This window comes from Zingiber officinale, chromosome 10B, assembly GCF_018446385.1.
Source record: "Zingiber officinale cultivar Zhangliang chromosome 10B, Zo_v1.1, whole genome shotgun sequence".
NCBI lineage: Eukaryota > Viridiplantae > Streptophyta > Magnoliopsida > Zingiberales > Zingiberaceae > Zingiber > Zingiber officinale.
The window spans coordinates 38522534-38550276 of NC_056005.1; the positions used below are offsets into that span (position 1 = coordinate 38522534).

General features: G+C 36.1%; 1 protein-coding gene and 1 non-coding gene across 4 annotated transcripts; both read left to right on the forward strand.

The window, feature by feature from the left end:
* The first annotated feature begins 683 nt into the window (after window positions 1–683).
* LOC122030455 (E3 ubiquitin-protein ligase BIG BROTHER-like) lies at window positions 684–9788 on the forward strand. 3 transcript variants are annotated; one of them, XM_042589658.1, is made up of 9 exons: window positions 684–931; window positions 1057–1265; window positions 1711–1871; window positions 2676–2904; window positions 3351–3385; window positions 6924–6968; window positions 7213–7340; window positions 9235–9343; window positions 9429–9788. In XM_042589658.1, the coding sequence occupies exons 3-9, from the start codon at window positions 1728–1730 to the stop codon at window positions 9459–9461; spliced, it is 723 nt and encodes a 240-aa protein (XP_042445592.1). In that variant the 5' UTR covers window positions 684–931; window positions 1057–1265; window positions 1711–1727; the 3' UTR covers window positions 9462–9788. The 3 variants fall into 3 exon arrangements, with proteins under 3 accessions (XP_042445592.1, XP_042445590.1, XP_042445591.1); XM_042589656.1 differs by having other exon boundaries at window positions 1176–1265; XM_042589657.1 differs by lacking the exon at window positions 1057–1265.
* A 15204-nt stretch (window positions 9789–24992) lies between these two features.
* LOC122030680 lies at window positions 24993–25097 on the forward strand. The gene has a single exon (XR_006125543.1). It is a non-coding gene; the product is annotated as a small nucleolar RNA R71 (small nucleolar RNA).
* The last annotated feature ends 2646 nt before the right edge of the window (window positions 25098–27743 follow it).

Genomic DNA, 27743 nt, shown 5'->3' on the forward strand with positions numbered 1-27743 from the left:
TACAAACGAGGACAGCCGTCCATTAGCTTATCCATTCGTCCTCCATTTCTGTACGCTTCTATATGTTTTTCTATTTAAAAAATTAATTTTATTAGAAAAAAATTAATAACGTTCATTTAGATGATTCAATATAGTCAACCCCACTAGACTGAGAATATTTTATTCTACGATAGGCGAAATCAGATATTTAATAAAATATTTTATATCATTTAAAATTAATTTTAAGATTTATTAAAATGATTATCTATGTAATTATCAACTATATCAGTATGTGTGAATTAAATTAAAAAAAAATTAATTGATTGAATCATCAATTCATTTAATCCCACATGTTTAATCCAATTCAACACCTAAATGACACCGCAACACAAATTCATTTCAAGATGAGTTCGATTACAATTACAAAAGTCGGGTACATTTGTAGTAATTTTATCAATATTTCTTCCTTTTTCTAAAACTCACTTAAAGCTAAAACATCCTTTCACGAGCTTTTTCATGATAAAACTTTTTTCATGATAAAACTTTGTAAATCATTTTATTTTGTTCTTTTTAATTAATTGTTGATTTGAAAATGAGGCCTCAATTTGTAAAAATGGATAAAGTTTAGGATCAGAACAAAAAATTCCGGGCACTATGGAAAAGACCTGGTAAAAAGAAAAAAAAAAAATATAGATCATAATGCGCCTCTGCAGACAACAAAGTAGCAATGACGAGGAGGACGCAGAGGATGAAGTGGGCGAACGAACACGCAACTACCAAATCTTCCCCGTTTCCACAAGCCATCCTCTAAATCTACCGCCGTTCTCGCTTCACCTGCTCGATCCACCCTCTCATTCTCTCTCGATCCATCCTCTTTTTATCAGCATTGTTCACGTCTTCAGCTTTCGCTGAGGCTTTGAGGAATCGGTCTGTGCGATCGCGTTCGAATGAGGTGGGAGTGCTCAGCTTCCGGACACTATCGTTCTTTTTTCTAGCAAAGAATGTGATTTGAATGAAGCAGTTTTCAATGCTCTATAAATTGGTCCTTTGCGTGTCGTTTTTGCTTTCCGTTTGTAGAACAATGACCGTAGGCAGTCGAAATGAATTCATCCAGTTGTAGGATGGGGTGTCTTTTGTCTGGTGACCGACGTAGGTGATCTACTTTCGCTACTATTGAGCACTTATCTAATTTACAGGCGAGATTCTTAGCTGGATATTTGGCTTCTTCCCTCAAGGCCTCAAAGACGTTTTATTTCCACAAACTAATACAAGATACCGAAGAAAAGGTTTGTTTTATTATCCAAAAGCACCTTCAAAATGCAAAAATAATCTCATTGATTTGTTCATGTAGTGTTCCATATCGACAAGACGGACAAATATTACAGTCATTGTCACAAATCAGAATATGGATGCTTGATTATGGAGTTTTATCAACTTGTCTTTTTTTTTTTTCCTTTGAGGCAATTCATTGGGGGTTCACATCTAGTAGAATTCGTGGTGGAATTTAGCATTTTCTGCTTTCTGACTTTATTAACAATAGTTGTTTTCTATTGTGGTAAGTGAGCAGTTGGTTTTGATTGCGTTGGTGCCGTTCTTTAAGTATTCTTCATTTTCCTGTTGCTTTTATTCATACCTTTTCTTTTGTAATTATTCCTGTCATATTCTGTATTGTGAATCTCTTTCGTTTGAATGTCTACGTGGCTAATATTAATGATTTTTCTTCCTTTTTAGGATTAGCTGTGAGAGAAATGAGTATTAATACTACACAGATGGATGTTCATTATATAAATACTGGATTTCCTTACACTGTCACTGAAAGCTTTATGGATTTGTTTGAGGGCCTTACATATGCTCAGGCTGATGCTGCCCTTTCAGAAACTTTGCATGACCAGGTAGCTCGAACATTGCTATATATTTCTATCCCATTTAATTGTAGCAAAAGGTGATTACGCTCACCTCAGACACCCCTCACAGTCCGTCCCCAGGTTATGTGAAGGGTGGTAAATCACGGGGTCAACTTATAGCCGACCACCAAGTTGACTAGGGGGTGGGAGGTATTTTTTTTTCCTGAGTGCATGCGCCTGCCGGGAATTGATCCCTTGCCCAATTATAGTAAGTCCCACCTTCTAGCCAACTGGGCATCCCTTGGGGACACTTCTATCCCCTCCAATGTTTTAATCGACGTTTGCTTATGTTTGGTGAAATATGGACATCCTTTTGACCAACTAATGATGAAGTTCACTGAGTCTATGTTACAGACCAGCGTGCTGAGGCTTTTTCATTCACTAGTCACTATTCCTTTGACTTTATTTTTATGTAAAGAGAAACCTCCATCAAGACCTTTGACACCTTTTGATGCATTATCCTTGATTGCTTGATTTCCAAGCAAGGTGGACACTCTTTTTTGGTCCTTCATGAAGAGGACATCAAAAGATTTGGTTAGATTGAGCATAAAACTACTACTGTTTTATTTGTTTCAATTGTGCTTTTTGTTCGTCATTGTTCCTAGAAATTGAAATACCACTAATATGCATGATTGTTAAGGAAGTTTAGTTATGATTAACATAATTAAAAGTAATTTAAAAGGCTCAAATTTACTAATGATATAACATTGAGTGCAATGGTAGGATAAGATTTGTATGGCCCATTGCAAATAGTTGAGACTAACACAACTTCTGTTTGTCGTAACATTGTAGGGAAACACATACTGGTCAATGATGTACACAAATGCATATAAATATGGATTTCCTGGCTCTTCCATTGATTCATATTATGATTTTGGGCACTTTGAGGTTGCTGATTATGCCCAAAGATCAGGTGAAAGGAGAGAATGGGACAACCCTCTAGTTGTGAACAATTTTGACTCACAACAAACACAACACAATGAATATGCTCATGAAAGTCAAAATCATGGTGCCGAGGAGTGTGAGTAATTTCCTCTTAATGCAAAGTATAATATTTGTTGAAATAGTCAAAATGGGTGATAAACAATTTGGCTTAAAATTATCAAGGATCCTTTGGTTTATCACCACAGTTAATTTATTCCGAAAGTTTTGTCATTCTATTGTGTCTACAAACTTTTTGGAAGATAACATATTTCTACTCAATGGTTACATTGGCGGCAATTATTTTTTTGTGAGTATAAATTACTGCATCTTCAGAATGGTTATTAGACAAGAAATATTATCTTGTTAATTTCTTAGAATCTTATGCTTCTAGGATAATCAAACTATTAAGGTTATGGAAGTAGGCCATGTTTAAATGAGAGCTTCTAGGAAGTTTGTTTTTTTATAATTTGACTGATTACGTTAGTTCTCTCCTCACTTTGGTTTTATGGTTTATTGAAGTCAGATGTATTTGTTCCTTTGCAGGCATTCAAGTACAGCAAAATGCTAATAGTTCTCAGGTATGGAATTTTACTGGCCACACTATGCAAAACTTGAACCTAGTTAAAAATGACCATTGAAAACATAATTAGCAGTCTAGTTACTCTTCTTTTCAGCACAATATAACCTATTTTTCATTTCATTGCACAACTTTTAAGAAGATTCTAAAATTCCTGGATGTAGAATTTAGGAGCAAGAAGAAATGTGTATTGCATAGTATTGCGTTGAAATAGAATTACATGTCATGCATTTAGTCCTTAAATATGACTAGTCTATCTAATAACTAATTTTACCTAAAACATAGACATATAAGACTCTGTTCCTTACTAGGTTATATATTTTATTTTATTTGACACCTCCCTCATGCTGGAGTAGATACTATCTATGTTGAGCTTGTTATATAAACTAGAAAATACTCAATTATAGACTAGACATAACAAAACAGAAACATATTACTTAAGGAGTTATAAAGCGCAAAAGCAATGATCCCTTTGAATTATTTCAGCAATGTTCTGAAGATAGTTGATGGAGCATGCAAATGATGACCCATTCATCCTCGACCAACAAACAACTATCTCCTCTATTGCAAATCAACATATTGATAAATAGAGAGATGAAAGGGAAAAAAAAAAGATGAAGAGAGATATATGGAATTGATTTCTCGCATGGACTTCTCTCTAAATGCCAATTATATTAGAACATAATAATTAAGGAAAAGGAAAACACTCAAGGGTCTTGGGTGAAAGATATATATACCTTAGTAGGTAGACAGATAGACAGCCAAGTCAACCCTCTGTTTGACTTTAGCAATATGAAAACAAGATATTTTTTCTATTCAAATCTCCATTAGATTTTTGGCGATATATATATGGCTGCAAATACAATCAAATAGGATCAGATCCTAGGTGAGAAATCTCTCAAGTGAGCTTCTCCCTGCAGTACATCATTAGTATGAGATAGAGTGAGAAAAAAGGAAATCACTTGATGAGGTCGAGATGATTCATCTGCAACATATGAACATAAGAGTAGCATAGGAAGGAAGGACAAACAAAGGTTCAATAGAGGGTAGGATATCAGAGGCTAATTTACGAGGAGAAATGGGATCTGAAATTTACAGAGGGAGCCAAGTGCATTGAAGTCAATAGAAGTTGTTCTTTGCCCATTAGAGATTGCTATGAGATCTGGAGTCTACCATGGGAGTTGAGTGCATCAAAGTCACATAAATGTGTTCTATGCTTGCAGGAGATTACTGTGACATTGCTGGCATCTGCTGCCACAACTCTGATATTCCTATGATATTAATGGATTTTGTAAGAAGACATTAGAGAAATCTATGGAAAGAAATCCGTTGGAATATGGATATTGTTTGTAAATATGAACCACATAACAGATCCTAAAATCTGACAGTAGAGAAGTTGGTTGTAAGGCTCACGTTAGCTGAGGGAAGTAGCAGCAGATGCTTGTCAGAGCTGGTGTTTGAAGTGTGGCATGTTGGAATTGTGGCATGTTCTTGTGTAGAGAAGAGTTCCTGAGGAGGATGGGGGTGTTGGTTTTGCCATCAGAAACAAAAGCCGTTTGGCTCTTTCTTGCTCTGAAATCTGATCCACCAACGATGAGATCAATACCCATGGACTTTACATCCCTTGCTCTTTCTTGATGACCTGCAATTAACAGGGCCAGGAAGAGTGACGTTGATTAGAAGTAGCTACTGGTTGTCTGTAGGTGGAAGACATGTCAGATTGAGAAAAAGGAAGCAGGTTGTTGGCAGGTGGAAGATATGCTGGATCAGGAGAGTAGACAGGAGGAATTGGATAAGGAAATTGGATTTATCAGATGAAGAAATGGGAGTACGAGAGCTCATGATAGCTTCTACATTGGGGTGAGGAGGCACAAATGTTCCACAAGTTGTGGAGGGCGAGCATTTGCAGGTCACACACTCACAAAGTAGGCAACAACATCCAATTGCACATAGAAGCTGTGGCAGTCTCAAGTGAGTGTCAGTAGCATGCTAAGGTCAAATCAGTGTATCTCATTGTTTCTCCTCCTTATTCCTAATCATGAACTGCTGATACAGCAAAGGTTTTCTTCTTTGCCTAATCTGCAGTGCGTCGATTACTGCAGTGACATCTTTATGCTCTCAAAGGGAAGATCCCAAGAAAAGAACAGTGATGGCCATGGTGGCAATGACCGAAGAAGTGGCAGATGGATGTGACTGCAGTGCTGAGGCAAATCGTCAACCAAATTCAAGAATGTTATTTACATTTTTCCTTGCCTGCTCTTGGCTGAGTTCACCATCTCTATCCCAAGTTGTATATATTAAAGTCGCTTGCCCAGTAACCCATTGGAATATGACTTTTGTGGTCTTTTAATGGAGGATAAGTTTGGTGAAAAAAATGGATGGAGTTCTTGAGACTCCATCATACTAGAGATATGGAAGAGAGAAGAATCCTGAAAAAGCAATTACAGTGATTTCAAGTAACATGCCAACAAAGTTAGAAAGATTTTCTAGATTTTTGAGGTTGTCATTCTCCCTACAGAACCTTCTTTTGGTTTCATACTGCATGCAAAAAGATGAATTCGTTATCATCCTTAATACTCTTCTTTTTGCCAAGTCGTGAAGGGAGTTCTTGCTCCCTTTCTTCTTTTAGCACATCATGATCCATCTCCGGTGAAGCTTTGAAAAGAGAAAATAACTTAATCAGTTTGCTATTTCCAACAAAGGATTCATTTTTCAACCAAGATCCTCAAGTGATTTTCTTGATCTATTGCATGTGGTTGTATGCGCCTCTTTTAGGAGAAGTCTACTCGAGAGATTAGAACTTGAGATCTCTCTTTATTTTCATTTCACTCCATTTGTTCTCTCTATCTTCTTGTTATTGGTGTGCTTATTTGAGTTAAAGATGTTATTGGTTGTGTTATCTAAGATCGAAGGGATCCTTAATTGCATGCTCCATAAGCAAGTTCCAAAGCTTTGCTTGGAGTTGGTTATGTTTTCTCAAATTCATAGTCATGGTTTTGATTGGGGTGCTATTTTTTTTTTTTTTTTTTTTTATGTTTACTACTTTTTCTAATTTATATAACAAACTAGATATAAATAATATTTATACTTTCACTTGAAAATGAGTGCCATTAGGTTAATAGAGTTATTGGTGTAGTGAATTTAATTCTCCATTGATACTCTATATTTAGAATTTTATATATTGGGTCACAAATATACATGCAATTAGCCCTTTTACAATAAATATGCAATATAATATCCTCCTTCTCAACTCAATGTATACCAACAATTTAGTTCTTAACAAACATGCAAGTTAATTAGCTTGTAAGTGAAGGTGGTCATGAACTTTTTATAATCTGTTAGCCTTGCTAATGTTCGAAATACATGCACTGTGTGTTTGTAGAGTTTCACTAACTAAGATCTCTTTCTGTTAGTTCATTGATTTTTGTTTCCTGCTTTAAATCTAATGTTCACATAATTATTATCGGATGTTTTCTTTGGACATTAAAATGGACTATATCCTTCATTTATTTGATTCACGTACTTCTTTTTGGTTGTAGGTCATATGGGAAGACCATGTTGATCCTGATAGTATGACTTACGAGGTTTGTTTTCTGGCCTATATAAATTTCAGTATACATATTGGGTGATTGTGGTGCATAGCCTCATTCTAGGTATTCAACACCTTATGCTTAATTTGATAACCACCTAAAGTTGTCGCCAAAGAACTTGGAACCAAGTACAAATTTAAATTTTTACCACCTAACCTTGCATGTTCTTTTGGCCAATGATCATTATATTTTAGTTTATTAGTATGGTAAACTTAACTTGCTTGTGTTTTGTATATAGGAATTACTCGAGTTGGGTGAGACAGTTGGAACACAAAACCGAGGTCTTACACAAGAACGGATTGCTTCACTTCCTATCACAAAGTACAAATGTAGTTTCTTTGCCAGGAAGAAAACTCAACGTGAGAGGTAAAAACTCATCCTTAAGTTTTTTTGTTATCAAACATGAACTCTGCCTAGCTTGAAGAATAATTGTCATTCATAATCGTTATGGGTTTAGTGGTAGCTTCTATGATAGTTTTCCAATCTAAATTTAGGCTCAATTTGTTTTCTGGTTCACTATTTGATGCAATAGAAATCAAATAGTCAACAAAACATTTCCTTTTGGTTAATGCAAAATTAAAACTTCTTTTTTTTTTTGGAAAAAAATGACTTCTTTTTAAAAAGTGCAGAAGCCATTTTTTATTTATCTACAAGCTCTTCACTAAATTAGTAAACCCTCCTCCACCCTTTGCCTCATCTAGATAGACAGAATCCAAACAAGTCAACTAAGCCAAGTAGGCCAATCAAGTTGGGAGGTTTAATCACATCGAACTATTTGATTGCTTTTGGCCAAGTAAGTCAAGGGGGTTTGATGATTTAGGTGCATTGAGTAGGTTGGGAAGGTCAGATAGGCTAGTAGATTTAATTGTATGACTTAGCCAATTGGGCTGGCCAAGTCTGATAATCTAGTTTGATAAGTTGAGTTGGGAGATCTAGTGGAGTTTAATAAGATGAGTGGTCCAATCAAATTAACGGTCGGTCAATTGATCTCTATTAGGAGTTGGTCAGCCTAGGCAAGTTAGCCAAGTTAGCAGTAGGACAATTGGTACAATCGAATAGGCCGAGCAATCAAATTAGGTTGGATAAACGATGTGGATGGTTTAGTTGGGTTGAGCATTAAAGTGGTTTGGTCGAGACAACGGGTTGGATGGTCTGCCCAAGATGGTCGAATTGACGGGTTGGTTGAGCTTGGATGGGCTAGATAGTTTGCTCAGTCTAAGAGGGTTGAAGAATCTAAATTGACTCATTGAGTCGGACAAACTAGGTTGTTTAAGTGAGCAAATAGGGTCAGTCCGAGCAGATAGGACTAGCTGATTAGCTTGAGTGGGTTAAGCGGTCACTTCGAACGACTAAACAATTTAGTTGACTAGTTGATTCAAGTAGATTATAGCATAATAGATTAGGGGCTTGGACTGCCTATTCAGCCCACTTGACCGATCCTAGAGAAGAGGATTTTTTTGTTTTTGTTTTTGTTTTTGTGTGTTAAACACAAAATAAAAAAAAATTAATGCATTTTGGTACCACATCTAAGGACCAAACTGTATAAAATAATCTATTTTGCTTAAATAAATTTTCAAAAAGTGTTGACTCATAATCTATTTTCTAAAAAATAAAAGGAGCCTTAGAGATTGAGAATTTTAGGTTGAGTTTATTATATTTTGAATGACGAGCACAAATGAAGGATGGAAGAAATTGTTTTGCTGAAGGTTATTGATGATCAACTTTATAGAAATCAATAACAATGGCTATAATACGCATGTGACTTAAAGGTATTCAATATTCAGAGATTGATTGTAGGAACTGTTAACCTTCTTTTTCATCAAATGATAGAATGTTAAACTGTTGTTTTCTGTCTTTATAAACTTACTAGTTCATCTGTGTTATTATTAACTGAATTATATTATTATTGCCTCAAATAAATACAACACACAAACTACACAGGCAATGATAGGAGTATCATGTGCAGAAGTGAGGGAATGACAACAACTAGTCAGGTTGATATTCTATGATAATAAACTTGACTTTTGTTCAACTTTGTGCTTACTAGTAAGAGCCTAATATTCTAGGACTATGACTATTCATATTTATGGCATGTCCCAATTACAACATTTTTTTCCTCTCTAGTAAAATGGCACCACTTGCAAACGTCATAATTAACCACCAACGGAAACAATGAGCATCTTCCTTGATACAAGCAATATACATAACATAAAAGCTGAAGAGTCTTGCTTGTGCGAGTTATGAACATTTCTTCTTTCAGATGCGTGGTTTGCCAGATGGAATACAAGAGAGGAGATCGTCAAATGATTCTTCCATGCAAGCATGTATACCATCCTGTGTGTGTATCTAGATGGCTTAGCATAAACAAGGTTTGTATGCATGCCAGATCTTACAGTCTTGGTTATGCTGGTAAGCCCTGTCCATTTATTACTGATTAATTCTTTTATATTGCAGGCATGTCCAATATGCTCTGTTGAGGTAAGGTAAGGAACCTCAAAGTTAGCAGGTTGGCTAGAAGATTTGTGTAGCATTATCATCACAATTGCCTTCTTTTTCTTCCTATTGATTCTGTGCCCTCACAGTGATTGGTCTTATCGTTGTGCTCATCTTTGTATCCATTGCACCAAGTACAAATATGATTGTAGATTTCAAACAAGAAGATTTGATACTATTATTTCTCGACAATCTTTTTTATGTTTGTGTATATGGGCTTGTTTTGCATTTAAGTCAAGATGGCTTACCATGGATTACTTGTTGAAAAATAGTTTTCATAATCAATTAATCAAATAAGGGCATGGACAAACTATTTCATAAGTAGATTGATGTAAATTAATATCTCGAAAAATAAGTAATTAATCATATTTATTTATTTAGTTTAGTAATTTTTCATAAGTAGATTGATGTAAATTAATTTCTCAAATAAATAAGTAATCATATATATTAATTTAGTTTACTTTGGTTAGATGATGGCACAAGTTCATACATAATTATGGGTTATGAATATGAATACATGAGCCTCATAGGGATGCTACGGTGGTAATAGATAAGGATGATTTTGTGGAGTTGGACTGTTTACTTGAAGCAGGGCCAGCCCAATATGACCTCTTGAACTTTATAATATTATAACTTTTGACTTAAGATTTGGAATTAAGCTCTATCAATGTTCATACGTGCAGAATTTAAATATTCAAGTTTATTTCTAGGAACATGTAATTGTTAAGTTTCGGACACAAAAATGTTGTTTAGGTCCTTTTCAGAGTCTCTAAATATATTCTTTACTATTTTTAGTAATATCTATTTTTATGATATTTAGGGTATTTTTGGTATTTCTAATATTTATGGGATAGAGATTGTTTATATAAGCATCTTATTTTGATAATTTATTTTTGTTATAAATTTTAAGTTTACACAAGGATTTCATTCCTTTCTTTACAAGATAAAAATTGAGGTCTATATATTAGAATTTATTTCATTTTTAAGTTTTAGGCCTAAAGTCTATATAAACACATGTTTAGCTGTTTGATGAGTCATCCTCTATTATTAACAAAATTTTCTTTTTCTTTTGGTAAATGACAAGTTTTTCTTTATGTTTTTCAAGTTTTCTTCCTGTCTTCTCCTCAATTCCTCATTCTTGTTAGTCCGTAAGATAATCGTTATCCTATCCAACGTTACTACCTCCTAATTGAACTGAACGCTCAATTACTTGGATAAACAAAAAAAGAATATGAATACATTGAAGCAAAAGGTGATAACACTCATCCAAGATAATCCATGTGTTGCCGACTCCTTGCCTAGATACAAATAAGTAAATCATGAGAGGTATTTTATCATAACATAGTGATACTTTATATGGGAAAAGCAAGACATCCAATGAGAATATGAATACATGAATATTAATTAAGGTGTAAATGTTAATTATTGTGAGACCAATAAAAAAATATGTAGAGAATTTTTATAATACAATACAATATGGCTGAGAAAATTAGAATCGTTAAATTCTACATTGGTTCAGACAAAGATTTATTAATGTTGAATTTAATTAGGATACACATAAAAACTCAATTATTAAATATATAATAATAATAATAATAATAATAATAATAATAATAATAATAATAATAATAATAATTTAGTCCAGTGATTGAGTGACTATAGAATCAATAAAAATAGTCTATCAAATGCATGACTAAATTATGATCAATCGTTTGTTTGGTGCAATTTGTGGTCTGGAACAACAAATAATCGCTTGTTAGAATGACAACTTGTGTGAAGTTGAACAACCATGATCATTATCTCAACTCCCACTTCGTGTGGGCTAATCAAATGGCACAACGCCAAATGACATTATGCAATCTCAAGGGTTATTTTTCAAAATTTCACATCTATTTTATTTGAACTTTTTAATTTGTTGTAGCAACACTTCTTCACTGTAAATTGTACATCGATCACTCCTCTTGATTAACTCAATTAAATCTCAAATATTAATCTCTTCTATTAGTTTCTTCTCCTTTTCTTTCTTCTTAAGAGTTTCAAGGTATTGGAAGCTCACTAAAATTCAAAATTTAGATATTTCTTATTAGATGATATTATTTTAGTAGATAAACTATATAAAGAAATAAATTCTAGACTTGAATCTTGACAAAAAAATACTATAAGTGAAAGATTTTATACTTAATAAAGTAAAGATAAAATATATAAAATTTAAATTTAATAATATTAGATATAATTGTTAAGATAAAAAATGACGCGTGAGTTATCTGTAACTAAAAATGATGAAATCGTTGAGAGATTTTTTTATATAGAGTACAAGAATAATGATTGAAATGGAGAACGCCAAATGTTCTTTGTGATTATAAAGTATTTTTAAAATTTAAAGAGAAGTTCTATAAAATAATAGTATGTTATTTAGAGTTGAATGTTCGATTATGACTGGAGCACATAAGCATAAAATAAAAGTCATAGAGATAAAGATGTTAAGGTGGATGTGTGAACATACGAGAATAGATGCGATAAAAATAAGAATATTAGAAAGTCAGGATTGTAATTATCAAGAAAAAACTCTAAGAGATACATTTAAGATAGCACAAACATATACTTAGAAGACCAATAAATACTTTAGTTAGGCGATGTGAAACTATAACAAATATGAATATTAAACAAGAAAAAAAGGACAAAAGAAGACTTGATTAACAATGATAAAATAAGATAAAGTTTATTTAAATAGGGGATAGAGTTTAATGACATAGAAGGATATATACAATTGACTATATTTAGTGGAATACAACTTAGTTGTTATTATTATTTAAAAGGGACCCAAAAGCATAAAGATATCTATTGATGTGCATATTTTATATAGGGATTTGATACGGTTTGACACACTTTTTGACCTACTTGTTGACACGCTTTTTAACTCCACCCATGTTGAACCGTTCATGGTCATTCCCAAGCCCAGATAAAGGAGGAGGGTTACGTTAGGTTGCTAACCAGTGTTAAAATTATAATAAATATTCAATGAATGAATCCATTAAACTATTATGATAATGCTAGGATGTTCCCGGAAGGAACGCGTTATAGAGTCTGACTGTAACGTCTTGGCAAGGACCGCTACATTTCTAGAATTTGGGTGTAATGTTAAATATGTAAGAGTTCGTATTGTAGGGTATGATTGTAACATATCGGTAAGGACCGCTACATCTCCATGAGAACTTGGGTGTAGTATTAAATAGACACGATTTCTCACACCATAGGTTGGATAAGAACAAATATGATAGGAAAACTAATAGTCTAATATTTGGAACATGGAACATAGAAACCCTCACTAGTAAATCAATGAATGTAGTAGATACGATGATTAGAAGAAGAATTAGTATTTTGTGTGTACAAGAGAGAAAATGGGCAGGCTAGAAGGTAAAAATGATAGAGAACTCAGATTTTAAGTTATGGTACACAGGAAAGAGTAAAGTAAAAAAATTGAGTCAGTATTGTTGTAGATAGTTCATTGAAGGATGAAGTTGTAGGAGTAGTTAGAAAATGAGATAGAATTATAACCCTTAAGATAATAGTGGTAACAAAAACTATGAACATAATTAGCGTATATGCATCACACGTAGGATTAGATGAAGTTACCAAATCCAAGTTTTGGGATGACTTAGATGAAGTATTACAAAATATTCTATTAAATGAAATGATTTTAATAAGAGGTGATCTAAATGGGCATATAAGAGTGAAAAATGAGAAATATGAGAGGGTACATGAGGGTTATGATTTTGGAACGAGAAATGAAGAAGAGAAAACTATATTAGATTTTATGATAGCATATGACCTTATATTAGCTAATACATTTTTTAAGAAAAGAGAAGAACACTTAGTCACGTTCAAAAGTGGAAATAATAAATCATAAAATGACTTTCTTATCATTAGGAAGAATGATAGAAATATTTATAAAGATCGAAAGATTATCCCTGGAGAAAGCACCTAACATAGGTTAGTAGTGTTGGCTATACACCTCAAGTATAATATTAATAAGAAGGAAAATATATACGACTCTTAGAATTAAGTGGTTGAATTTAAAGGATGAGAAACAAATTATATTTAAGGAAAAGGTAGAAGTGCAAGTATTAGGTGAAATATATGGTGACTCTAATATGACATGGGATAAGATGATATCAAAGTTGAAAGTAGTAGCTAAAAGTGTACTCGGTGAATCAAATGAATATGCATCACTAAGTAAGAAATCTTAGTAGTAGAATGATAAACTATAAGAGAAAGTGAAGAAAAATGAACAACTTATAAGGAATTATATATTTGTAAGACTGATAAAAACTTAAAAATATACAATAGCCAAGAAAGAGGCTAATAAAGTAGTGAATGAAGTAAAAAAAATAAAACTTTTGAATGATTCATTACATTTCTTGGTTTGCACTAACCTATGTGTAAAGGGGATGGGCGGTACATAATGTTGGAGTAATCCCAATGGTCCGTGGGACCATGTGTTTTGGTGTTTGGGCAAAGGGTTTAAGTTAGGTTCACCCTTGTATTTGATATGTGTACTTGAGTTGTGCAGGACTGCAGGATACACATGTGACTCAGGTTGATGACTTCGGGTCCGGTGAAGGATGGAACATCCGAGGGACCGTGGACAAGGCAGCAAGGACAAGGGCCAACGGAAGCGACTTCGAGGCATACGCGAAGGATGACATTGGGGACGAGCCAGGGGCTTGTATGCATTCGAGGGACGAGAGCCAAATAGGAAGTAGGCTTGAAGGCAAAAGGTCAAGGCTGTGAAGGAAGCGTCAAATGAGTCGTAAGGGTGAGAGTCCGAGTGCTGTGAGAGAATGTACTCGGTACTAGTCGACTGCATGTTTCATCAGTCGACTGGTGTAGTCGACTGGTGCAGTCGACTAGGAGCGAACAGAATGCTTCTGTTCGTTCAGCCAGTGTGGAGCAGTCGACTGCTAGTTTTAGCAGTTGACTGGTATCGAGCCGTTGGGATGTAACGGTCGAATTTTCACAAAGGGTAGTCGACTGCATGTTTTGGCAGTCGACTAGTAGGCAGGGTTTCCAACCCGCGACCTATATAACCAAGGCTCGGAAGCTTGGTTATCTCTGACGAAATTAGACTTGGTTAAAGTCTAATTAGTAGTCTACCAGTGCTCAAAGGTTTCCCTTGTGTCCAAGAGGTCTTGGTGAGTTTGTGGTGAGGTTTCTCCACCCACCAGGAGGTTGAGCTAGCCGGAGTTTACCGGGGATTAATCCACCGACGGATTGAGGGATCCTCCACCTTACGGACACGCCGTGGAGTAGGAGCAAGTTATCTTCGAACCATGTAAACGAGCATGTTAGCAGTTTGCTTTCTTGTTCTTTCCTTTAGTCTTTAACTTGTTTGTTTTATTTGTATTATTCCGCTGCGTAAGCTAACATAGTGTAGGAAGCAATCGATTTGGGGGCACCGTCTATCCAACCTCCCTTCAAGCCGGCCACCGATCACTTACAAGTGGTATCAGAGTGAGGACACTCTCCATTGGACTAACCGCCAAGGAAGCAAAAGATGGCTGAGTTGATTGTCCCGCCAAAGTTTGAAGGAGGAGGCCTATGGGACATCACATATTGGATGATGAAGATGGAGGTCTTTTTCGACACGGATTGGGACACCATGATGATGGTCAAAGAGCTATTTGAAGTCTCGAAGGACAAGAAAGGGAAGAAACTCCGACCGCCTCATTGGATAGAAGAATAAACCTCACGATCAAAGGAAAATGATAAGGTAATATCTATTTTGATTGATATTTTGCCTAATGACATGATAAGCCATGTAGGTAAATACAAGAACACCCACGATTTGTGAAGCAAGATAAAGAAGGTTCAATGGGAATAACCTATGCCTACACAAGAAGAAGAAGAGCCCAAGGAGATGGGCTTAATGGTTCAAGTTCAGGAGGAGAAGGATGAAGAAAGGCCATCCACAAGTGTGGATGAGGAAGATATAGCATCTACATCCTTAAGGGTTGAAGAAAAGTCCAAGACGAATGAAGAAGAAATCTTGGAAGAGGTCAACCTAGTGAGCACCTCCACCGAAGCAAACTCAAAGGACCACATTGTGTGCTTTGGGTGCAATGAAAAGGGACACTACAAGAGTAGATGTCCAATGGGTATGAAGAAGGTATCTCCTAAACTCAATTAAATTTCTTTAGAATCTAATTTGAGTTGTAGGAAGAAGAAGGAGAAGAAGCATATTAGATGCTTCATGTGTGGAGAAATGGGACGCTACCACACCAAATGCCCAAAGAAGAAAGAAATCAAGAAGTTGGCGCATTTAAAGAAGTGGGAGAAGAAGAAGAGGAGCTCAAATCAAGGGGGAGCTTCAAGGGTAAGGGAGGTATATCCTAACTTGAAGTTTAATTCAAATTTAAACTCCTCCATGCATGCTAGAAATAATTGTTATTATTTACCCATGCATAACTTCGGTTTTAAATATCATGATAGGAGTAGGGTAAATGTGGATCATAACCCTAGGAGAACCATTCATGATAACTCTAGAAATGGTAGACCTAAGGAGACCCAAGGCATTAATCCCAAGAAGGGGAGACATATGCCTAGAAAAATGGGTAGGTCTAGGAATGTCCATGGTGGACATGTTGACTCTAGGTTTAGGAATCTAGAAAGGGAAAATCAAGCTTTGAAGGCAAAGCTTGATAAGTTGGAGAAAACCCTAGAAAGATTCAATGTTGGATCTAAGGGTTTAGGTATGGTGTTGGGTAGTCAAAGACCCAACAATGATAGATCGGGTCTAGGATACCGATCTAGGGTTTTCAATGCTAAGGGAAAGTCTTATGCTAGGGTTGCATATGACTATAGCAAGGAGAAACCAATAAATAGCAAGGGAAAGTCATTTAATGGTAAGGTTAAATTAACCAAGGACAAGGTGTCCAAGGTTAAGAAGGTTAGGTTTGTAGGCCAAGTGTCACCAGAGGTGCACCGATATGGCCTAGTCACTGTAGATGAGTCACCTAGGGAGGTGACTAAGGTTAAGAGCTTTAGGGGGAGCTCTAAGAGTCAATTTGGGACCCATGGCCAATGGATCTCAGGTGGGTTGTACTTGGAAGTCTAGAGGAGCCATGGAATGTGCCAAGTGGTTTGGAGACGGACTAGAGTCTCAAACCTAGCGATTTGGCACACATGGGTTGTGTTTCATGCAAGAAATATGACATTGAGGCCATATAACATGATATTTGATTTTAGATGTATAAATGCCATATAAACCAATGCTAGAGATGCATTGTGGGTTAGTATGGGCAAATACATCAAGAGGAAGCCACAACTAAGACTTTAGGTCAAGGTTCAATTGAATCATTTAGCTAGTTTTGAGTTTTGTGTCAATCTTGGGATTGGTGATAGATACATTTTTGAATGTATTTTTTCCAAGTAGACATGGGTAAGACATACCTCTCCACAAAATTTGGGGAATTTTGGAGGTTTGTGGATTTAATGGTGCATTTTTGAAATTGGATCAAAAGTGCTGAAAAGGGTTGAAAAGGGGTGCCAGTCGACTGGTACAGTTACTAGTCGACTGGTAACAGTGAAAATCGAGCATAGAATGGTTCTATGTGTTGTTTTGATGAGGCCAATCGACTGATACTAGTCTGAAATTGTTTTCAGCATTGGTTTGTGACCGGGTCAACTCGTTGAGGTATGAGATCCATGGAGGATGAATACATGAGTTTAGAGTCAATTTGGATGACAAGTTTTCGACAATTGAGATATTGTTGGATAACTTTTTGGATGTGAGGCAAAGGGGGAGAAGTAAGGTTTAGTTGGGAAAATCTGAAAATGCCTTTGCGTAGGGGGAGCCTTGGGATAGGTTCTTAAAAAGCCCTGTGGTAAAAATCCTAGCTCAATGAGGAGCTTAGGTATAGGGGGAGCCTTGGGATAGGTTCCAATCCATGGTGCATTGATTCGGCGTTGTAAGTCCAAGTGTGTAGCCTTGGCATCGTAAGTCCATTCGGCGGTGTAAGTCCAAGTGTGTAGCCTTGGCAACGTAAGTCCATTGTTTTTAGCATATTGTTTTGCTATTATGTTTTCCCTAACTTAAACGTATTGCCAAATACTAAAAAGGGGGAGATTGTTGGAGTAATCCCAATGGTTCATGGGACCATGTGTTTTGGTGTTTGGGCAAAGGGTTTAAGTTAGGTTCACCCTTGTATGTGATATGTGTACTTGAGTTGTGCAGGACTGCAGGATACACATGTGACTCAGGTTGACGGCTTCGGGTCCGGTGAAGGATGGAGCATCCGAGGGACCGTGGACAAGGTAGCAAGGGCAAGGGCCGAGGGAAGCGACTTCGAGGCATACGCGAAGGATGACATTGGGGACGAGCCGCGGGCTTGTATGCATCCGAGGGACGAGAGCCAAAGAGGAAGTAGGCTTGAAGGCAAAAGGTCAAGGCTGCGAAGGAAGCGTCAAATGAGTCGTAAGGGTGAGGGTCCGAGTGCGGTGAGAGAATGTACTCGGTACTAGTCGACTGCATGTTTTATCAGCCGACTGGTGTAGTTGACTGGTGCAATCGACTGAGAGCGAAAAGAATGCTTCTGTTCGCTCAGCCAGTGTGGAGCAGTCGACTGCTAGTTTTAGCAGTCGACTAGTATCGAGTCGTTGGGATGTAACGGTCGAATTTTCACAGAGGGTAGTCGACTGCATGTTTTGGCAGTCGACTGGTAGGCGGGGTTTCCAACCCGCGACCTATATAACCAAGGCTTGGAAGCTGTTGGTGCTGGAAGCATCCGACGATCGAACTCGTGTTTTGATAATGGCAAAGGGTTCAAAGTTAAGTTAGTTTGTGATCTAACAGTTTGAATAAGTTTACAGGAAAGTCCTAAGTGTACTTAGGCAAAAGTCCTAGCTGCGGTTAGGTAGATGGAAAACCCTAGGGGGTGGTAACCCTAGGTCATAGGGGGTGGTAACCCTATGCGGAAAGTCTTGGCGAGTCGAGAGCTTTAGGCAAAAATCCTAGGGGGTGGTAACCCTAGGTGGAAAGTCCTGGTATCATGAACCAGGTGGAAGACTGGACGGGTCGGGGAGCGGCCGTCTAGCAGAAAGTCCGGAAGCATCGAGCGCCAAGCAAAAGTCCAGTCGATATGGAGGATGTGTTGACATCAGGTAAATCTCCTGAGTCCAGCAGAAAGTTTTGTTTTTTTTTAAAATAAATTTTTAAAACATTTTAAATAATCTAAAAACAGTGAACGAAGGCGCCTCTGCTATTGTAGAGGCGCCCTCCAAGGTTGGCGGGAAAATTCCCGCCGAAAGCAACTAAGGAGCCTCGGACCGGGTCCGAGGCGCCCTAAACGCCGCGTTGGAGGCGCATTTAGTGTGATTGAAGGCGCCTTCAATAACAAAATATGCAGCGAACAGAGAGTTCGCTGCATGTTTTCATCTCGCGAAATAGCCACGAGCGCTATTCACCCCCTCTAGTGCTTCTCGATCCAACAATTGGTATCAGAGCGGGGTCGCTTCGTTTTGGTGCAACCAACAATCAAGCATTTTTTTTGTTGCGGTTATTTTTAGTTTTACGGAGTTAATTAGAATTAGCTTAATAGCTACATTCTAATTCTTTTTACGAATCGGTTTTTGCTCAAAATTGGTGCAACACCACTCGAGCTCGTTATTTTAAATTTTTTCCGCACTACTAATCCAAGACCTAGTCTTGGGACATCTCATTCTATTTTGTATTTGCATATTAATTAAATGGCCCAGCAAGAAGCTTACAATACCGTTCGTCCCCCGCTCTTCATCGGAGAAGATTTCGTGTACTGGAAAGGACGAATGGAGAATTTTCTAAAATTCTAGTTCGAGATGTGGATGATCGTCAAGACTAGGTTTCAACTGCCAACCGACGAAGACGATAAGCCTACACCCTGCGAGAACTAGGAACCAACTCTAATCAAGAAGGTGGAAGCCAATGCCAGAGCAACCTGCACCCTCCATTGTGGATTGACCAAGGAAGAGCTCAATAGAGTTGGTCCTTTTTCAATCGCAAAAGAGCTGTGGGAGAAGCTGATTGAACTGCACGAGGGCACCTCCGACACCAAGGTAAGAAAAAGATATTTGTTGTTTAATAAATTATATAATCTCAAAATGCAGGAAGGAGAGACAGCAAGTCAACTCCACGCACGTATTCAAGACATTCTCAACTCCCTCCACGCGATCGGGCAAAGGGTCGAGAACAGGGATATAATAAAGTACGCTCTCAACGCGTTTCCGAGGAGTACATTGTGGGCATCAATGGTAGATGCCTACAAAGTCTCCGAGGACTTATCTTCTATAAAGTTAGATGAATTATTCTCTGAGTTCGAATTACATGAGCAGACTAATGTACAACCAACCGAGAAGAGCATTGCTTTGGTTGCAGGTACAAGCAGAACACGCGAACCAAGACCAAGGCGTAAAACCGAACCAGAATCAAATGAAGAACCTGACTCAGACGATGAAGAGGACAAACTAACGGCTAAATTCGTCAACCTTGTAAAGAAGCTCTACAAGAAGAAGAAGGGTTTAACAAAAGGGACCTCAAGAAGGTGGTCCAGTCCAAAGAAGCCAAATCAAGCTCGAAGGTAAAATTTGAAGTGACGTGCTATGACTGCAACCAGAAGGGACACATCAAAGCCAACTGTCCCAACCAAAAGGAGATAAAGAAACAAAGAAGGAAAAAGGTCTTGAAGGCAACATTCGAAGAATCTTCCTCAGAAGGCGACAACGACGAACTCGATCAGATGAGTTTCCTTGCACTGATGGCTCGGGACCAGATCAATATGTCTGAGAGCGAGAGTGAATCAGAAGGAAGCCACGGATCTGTATCCGTTTCCGAATGGCCTGACCCCACTGTAAGTATTCCGCGTTTAAATAATTTAGTTAATTATTTGTTACGTAAATTAGCAAAATCCAATATTCGGATCAAGTCACTTCTGAAAGAGACATCAGCCCTTAAAGAAGTGACCAACTCCAAATCCTTGTCTGAATCCGTTCAGATTAGAACCTTGACTCAAGTCCAAAAGTTTGAGGAAGAGAATTCCAACATGAAAATTCAAGTCAAGAACTTGAAGACCGCGTTGGAACGGTTCACTTTGGGTTCCAAGAATCTTGACCTGATTCTTGGGAAATAAAAGACCGTATACAATAGATCCGGAATTGGATTCAAACCTAAAAAGAAATATAGATCGTATTTATCATTAGTCAACAGACCAAATAGTAAGACAGTCCAAGCATGGGTACCCAAGTCCAACTTGGTCAATCAAGTTGGACTTGGTCAATATTGGGTTCCCAAGGATCAAGTACATTACCTTGATGGACCATATCGAGGCTATGATCCAGGAGGAGCCAAAAGAAAAACTGTATTAATAAAAACATATACATATACATATATATATATATATATAAAATTAAAATATAACTAAATTAAATGTATTTTTAATCTAATCTATAAATTAAAAAAGGAAATTATTATTTATATGAAATTATCAATAATATAGGCGGAGGCTCCAGAATAGCTGGCACCTCCAAAACTAACATACCCGACAGGGTAACCCACACCAAGCTACCCGGTAGGGTAATTAGAACTAATTAGAAAGGGAACAAGTTTAACTTGACCTATGGTACTGGTGAAATTTTGGATGATAGTACGTTAGGGAAGTTTAGTCTATGCATGTCTAGGAAGATATGGTTTCGACCTAGTGCATTTTGGCTAAGTAGAACTAACCGAAGCTACCCTTTATGGATCCTAACCAATTAGACCAAGGTTTTGTATTAAGTTCAGTGGATAGGACTATTTGGAAAACCTCGAAGGTATGGTTACTTTAATGATGTCCAAGTGACTCACCACAGTCCAAAAGTTTATCTGAAGAATGTCTATTTGTTGAATCCAAAGCTAAATCTGAATCTAATATAAAGTTAAACCAAACCCTATAATTAAACCTAATTCATCTCACAAATTTATAGGATCCCTTGATTGAAAAATTTAGATTGGGTAAGATGACTAAGGATTAAAATAAAATAAAATAAAATCAAATTAGATAAAATAAAATCAAATTAAAATCAAACTAAATTAAAATTAAAATAAATAAAATCAAATTAAAATTAATAAAAATCAAACTAAATTAAAATAAAAATAAATAAAATAAAATTAAAATTAATTAAAATCAAACTAAATTAAAATTAAAATAAATAAAACCAAAATTAATTAAAATCAAATTAAATTAAATCTATTAAAATAAAATTAAATAAACTAAAATTAATAAAATAAATTAAAATGTTTTAAAAACTTATTTAAAATGTTTTAAAACTTATTTAAAAACTTATTTAAAAATGTTTTAAAAACTTATTTAAAAACTTATTTAAAAATGTTTTAAACTTATTTAAAAACTTATTCAAAAAACTTGTTAAAATGTTTTAAAAACTTATTTAAAAACTTAATTTAAAAACTTATTTAAAATGTTTTAAAAACTTATTTAAAATTTTTTAAAAACTTATTTAAAAATGTCTTAAAATTTATTTAAAAACTTATTTAAAATGTTTTAAAAACTTATTTAAAATGTTTTAAAAACTTATTTAAAAACTTATTTAAAATGTTTTAAAAACTTATTTAGAAATGCTTTAAAATTTATTTAAAAACTTATTTAAAAATGTATCTAAAAACTTATTTAAAAAACTTATTTAAAAATGTTTTAAAAATTTATTTAATATCTTATTTAAAAATGTTTTAAAAACTTAATTTAAAAACTTATTTAAAATGTTTTAAAAATTTATTTAAAAACTTATTTAAAATGTTTGAAAAGCTTATTTAAAAATTTATTTAAAATGTTTTAAAAACTTATTTAAAAATGTCTTAAAATTTATTTTAAAACTTATTTAAAATATTTTAAAAACTTATTTAAAAACTTATTTAAAATGTTTTAAAAATGTATTTAAAATGTTTTAAAAACATATTTAAAATGTTTTAAAAACTTTTTAAAAATATTTTAAAAATTTATTTAAAAACTTATTTAAAATGTTTTAAAAATTTATGAAAAAAAAACTTTTTAAAATGTTTTAAAAAATTATTCAAAATATTTTAAAAAGAACTTATTTAAAATGTTTTAAAATCTTATTTAAAGAATTACGTTAAGAACTTATTTAAAAATTATATTATATTAAATTCAAATAAATTAAATTAAAATAAAATTTGTGAAAATTACTTACCTTAATGATTTTTCAAAAGGCACTTACCTTAACTTGAAACAAACTCAACCATCTAACAATCACCCATAACTAAGTGTTAACCTAGACTGGGTGAGATGGAAAGAGAACTTAATTCAATAAAACTATCTTTTGATCCATCAAATAGAATCCAATTCAAATACTTTATGTGTAGGAACTGGATCAATGGATGTTGGATAGTGAATGCTCCAGACATATGACTGGAGATAGGATGAAGTTCACTAAGCTCAAATGCAAGAACCTAGGATCAGTTGCATTCGACAACGACGGTAAACTTAAGGTAATCGGAAAGGGTAATATCGAACTTAGTTCCAACTTCATTATTCAAAACGTTTTATTAGTTGAAAATTTTAACTTTAATTTACTGAGTATAGTGGCTACTTAGCTACTTTTGATAATTCTAGGTGTTTAGTTAAAAGTATTCATAACCCTGAAATTATACTTAAAGGGCTTAGGAAAAATAACATCTACACCATTGACCTGCCCATATCCTCAACAAAGTATCTCTTGACACAACAAGAGGAAACCAACCTATGGCACAGAAGACTGGGTCACACGCATGTCAAACTCATTTCAAAAAAGAGTTGAAATGGCTTAGTTAGAGGACTACCCAAATTAAGGAAGTTAGAGAATACAATTTACCAAGCTTGCCAACAAGGTAAACAAACCAAATCAACCCACAAGTCAACCAATCTAGATAGAACTGACTCCTTACTTGAGCTCCTACATTTAGATCTATTTGATTCACATGGAGCCAAGTCACTAAGCAAGAACCAGTATTACTTATTCATAATTGATGATTACTCTAGGTTCACTTGGGTAACGTTTCTAAAAACAAAAGATGAAACCTTTGAAACTTTTAATAATTTTTGCAAGATAACAGAAAATGAAAAAGATACCAAAATTAAAAGAATAAGAAGTGATCATGGGGGTGAATTTGAAAATCATAGGTTTACCCAATTTTGTAAAATCAATGGATACAAACATGAATTTTCATGCCTTAGAACCCCCCAACAGAACGGTCTAGTGGAACAGAAAAATAGAACCCTACAAGAGTCCGCTAGAACCATGTTAAATGAGTATAACTTAAGTCATCAATTCTGGGTCGGAGCAATAAATACAGCAAACTACATTCAAAATAGAATTCTGATTAACAAATTACACAATAAAACCCCTTATGAAGTATACTATAATAAAATTCCCAACTTGAATTATTTAAAAGTATTTGGATGTAAAGTTCATATTTTAAACACTAAAGATTACTTAGGAAAATTTATACCCAAATCAATCCAAGGAATATTCTTAGGGTACTCCTCAACCAGTAGGGCCTATAGAGTCTATAACCAAAATACCCTAAAAGTTGAAGAGACAACTAATGTAATCTTTGATGAAGAGAATAACCTACCTAATATAAATAAAAATGTTGATATTATCCTAAGAATTACAGAAGATGATGAAATTCAACCTAACACTAGTAAATCAGAGGAACCAATTGCTGACCCAAGCATAAGACCCACAAGAATAAGTACTTCTCACCCACCTGACCAGATTTTGGGTGACCCAAACCTAGGAGTTAGAACTAGATATTCTTATCGAAACCTGAGTCAGATTGCCCTTATCTCCAAGATTGAGCCGAAGACTATAGAAGAAACTCTTCCTGACCCGGACTGGATCATTGCTATGCAGGAAGAGTTAGCCCAATTTGATAGAAACCAAGTCTGAAAACTTGTACCTAAACCCATAGATAAGTCCATAATTAACAACAAATGGGTATTTAGGAACAAATTGGATGATCAGGGTGATATAGTAAGAAATAAGGTCAGACTAGTAGCCAAAGGGTTCAGCCAAGTTGAAGGGTTAGATTATGACGAAACCTATGCACCAGTAGCTAGACTTGAATCCATTAGTTAGATTATGACGAAACTTGGAGGAGGGTCTTGCTTAAACCATTTTGAAGTCAATCTCTCTAACTTAGTCTCCAATGGTTCGAACCCCTCGTTTAGTGACTTGCTGATGTTTTTAGTATGATTTTCAATATACTCGGGTGATTGTACTAAATCTTGCTTGACTTTCTCAACTACATTAATGGCTTGCATATCTGGGATTCTTGAAGGTGTCTTCAAAATTTCATTTGACCATTCTTGGAGGTTCAATGTCACTTGATTAATTAATGTATATACTTCATTTAATTTTTTTTATAAAATAACCTCAAGATATAAAGACTTATCTGAGAAAGAAATTCCCATGTAGAATATGTGCATTGTCAGCTATCTTTCTAAACCATAATGAGGACACTGTCTTAATAAATCTTTGGAAATGTCCCATGCTTCAAATAGTAATTCTCCATCCGTTGAGCAAAATTTGTGATACAATTCCTCATATGAATTGTTCTTCTTATAGGGAAAAATTGATTTAGAAATCGTTGCTCCAATTGTTCCGTGTTGGTGCAACCTTAGGTCAAGGTTAACCTGGTTGACCTGACTCGAGTTGACCTGACTCGAGTTGTGTTTTGATGTTTGACGATGTTTGACGAGAAGTGAGTTATATTCTTGATGTTTGACAAGAATAGGTGTTTGGGAGATTGTAGGTGCAACCTTAGGTCAAGGTTGACCTAGTTGACCTGATTCGGGAAAAGTCCAAGCAGGGAGCTTGACACGCGAAAAGTCCAAGTATGGAGACTTGGCACTGGTAAAGTCCAAGTACGGAAACTTGGCACGGGAAAAGTCCAAGCAGGTAGCTTGGCACGCGGAAAGTCCAAGTATGGAGACTTGGCACGGAGAAGTCCAAGCAGGGAGCTTGGCACGAGGGAAAGTCCTAACTGGGATGTTAGATAGGTGGAAAGTCCTGGTGAGTGATACCAGGCAGTGGGAAAGTCCTAACTGGGATGTTAGGCAGTGTGGAAAGTTCTGGTGAGTGAATCCAGGCAGTGGGAAAGTCCTAACTGGGATGTTAGGCAGTTGGAAAGTCCTGGTGAGTGAAGCCAGGCAGTGAGAAAGTCCTAACTGGGATGTTAGGCAGTGTGAAAGTCCTGGTGAGTGAAGCCAGGCAGTGAGAAAGTCCTAACTGGGATGTTAGGCAGTGTGGAAGTCCTGGTGAGTGGAGCCGGGCAAGGGAAAATCCAGATGGATCAAGGGTGATCGAACATCTGGTGTTGGGAAGTCCAAGTAGATCAAGGGAGTGATCGGATACTTGGCACGAAGAAGAAAGTCCAAGTGGGTCAAAGGGATTGACCGGACACTTGGTGGGGAGTCTTAGCAGGTCAAGGGAGTGACCGGATGCTAAGCATGATGTACCAATAGGTCAAGGTTGATCGGATATTGGTTTGGAAGGTTTGGGACTTGGTTTGGGCAAAAACCAAGTTTTGGATCGGTCTGCAGACCGATCCAGTGATACACTGGATAGCCTGATCGGTCACCAGACCGATCAGTAACCATCCAGTAGCCTACTGTAGGTTATCTGATCGGTCTGGAGACCGATCAGACAACGATCAGGAGGCGCAAAGAATTCGGGAGAAGAGAAGCCTGATCGGTCCGTAGACCGATCAGGAGGTTCCCTGATCGGTCCATGGACCGATCAGAGACGGAACAGAAGCAAAGGCAAGAAAATGGATCGGTCTGTGGACCGATCCACATGGAGCCTGATCGGTCCACAGACCGATCCAGGCACTAGCCGTTGCGACACAACGGCTAGATTTCTTCTGTGTTTCTTCGCTTTCTTCGCAGGTTATAAAAGGAGGGCTGCTGCTGCGAGCCTTACTTCTTCTTTCTCTTCTTTCAACTGAGCTGCTGCTGTGCTCTTGAGCTTTGTTGAGTTCCGAAGCTTCGTGTGAGCTTCTTCGACTGGGTTCCTGCTGTTGTAGGCGTCTCGTGAAGTTGCTGCTTCAACCAGTCGACGAGAAGGCAAGCGTGTTTGTTTTACATTCATATTGTCTTGTGCTTCTTTGTATTTTGTATACTTCTATCTTGTTGTTGCAAGAGTTATTGTGGCGAGGTTTCTCCACCCACAAGGAGTATATATTAGCCGGTTCTCCGGGGACTCATCCACCGACGGATTGATAGGCTTCGTCCACCTTACGGACACACCGAGGAGTAGGAGTTTATCTCCGAACCTCGTTACATCGGTATGTTTGAGGTTTGTCTTCTTTCCCTTTCGTTTCTACGTGTTATTTTCCGCTGCGCTAACCCTAGTTTGTAGAAACGCGACGATTTGGGGTCGGCTATTCACACCCCCCCTCTCTAGCCTCCGTACGAAGGATCCTAACATTCCAAACTTGTGATGCTTTGTGGATGAAGAGAATAAAATCAAGTCTTTGCTTTATCCTTGATACTGAAAGGGAATACCATCAATTGAACTACATCCACAAACACTCCTTCACAATTTACCATGTTGCAATATTCAAGAATTTCTTCAAGGTGTAAGTATGGATTTTCTGATACTTCTCCAAATTTGTGATCTTGTATCATGATAATTAACTTTGGGTCTAGTTGGAAACTTCTTGTTTCGATATGAGGTTGCACAATGGGAGATATAAATCTTATAGAAATAGGTGCAGAAAATTCTCTTAGTGGCCTACTTGACATGTTAATACTCATGGATACACAAAAATGTAAAGATTAAATAAAATAGAACAAAATTCAGAATTAAGAGCAAGAAAGAAAATGCAAAAATTAAGGAAAGAAAAAAAAGAACTATAAACTAATAATAAGGAAAGTAAATGCAGAAATAAAAACAAATAAGGAAATAAAAAATCTATTAACAAGTATAGAATAACTCATATACTAATCAACTAATGTTAATGTGAATAGTCTCTGAAAATAGTGCCAAAACTTGTTACGTATCCATAAGTGCATGGAAATGTCATCAATAATATAAAAGATTGTCAAATCCACAGGGACTATTGATTAAACACTAATTGACTTCACACGGTGAGTTATCTAGATAATCGAAAGGTAGCTTACAAATGCTAGTAAGAGAGAGAGAAGGGAAGAAGAGAGAGAGAGAGAGATTAAGAGAAGAGAAGGAGAGATT

Bases quoted from the DNA above. Each gene is read 5' to 3' on its own strand.
- LOC122030455 (XM_042589658.1), top strand. From the start codon at position 1,728: ATGAGTATTAATACTACACAGATGGATGTTCATTATATAAATACTGGA. The intron at 2,905-3,350 runs GTGAGTAATTTC...GTTCCTTTGCAG, and splicing joins AAATCATGGTGCCGAGGAGT to GCATTCAAGTACAGCAAAAT. The intron at 3,386-6,923 runs GTATGGAATTTT...TTTTGGTTGTAG, and splicing joins AAAATGCTAATAGTTCTCAG to GTCATATGGGAAGACCATGT.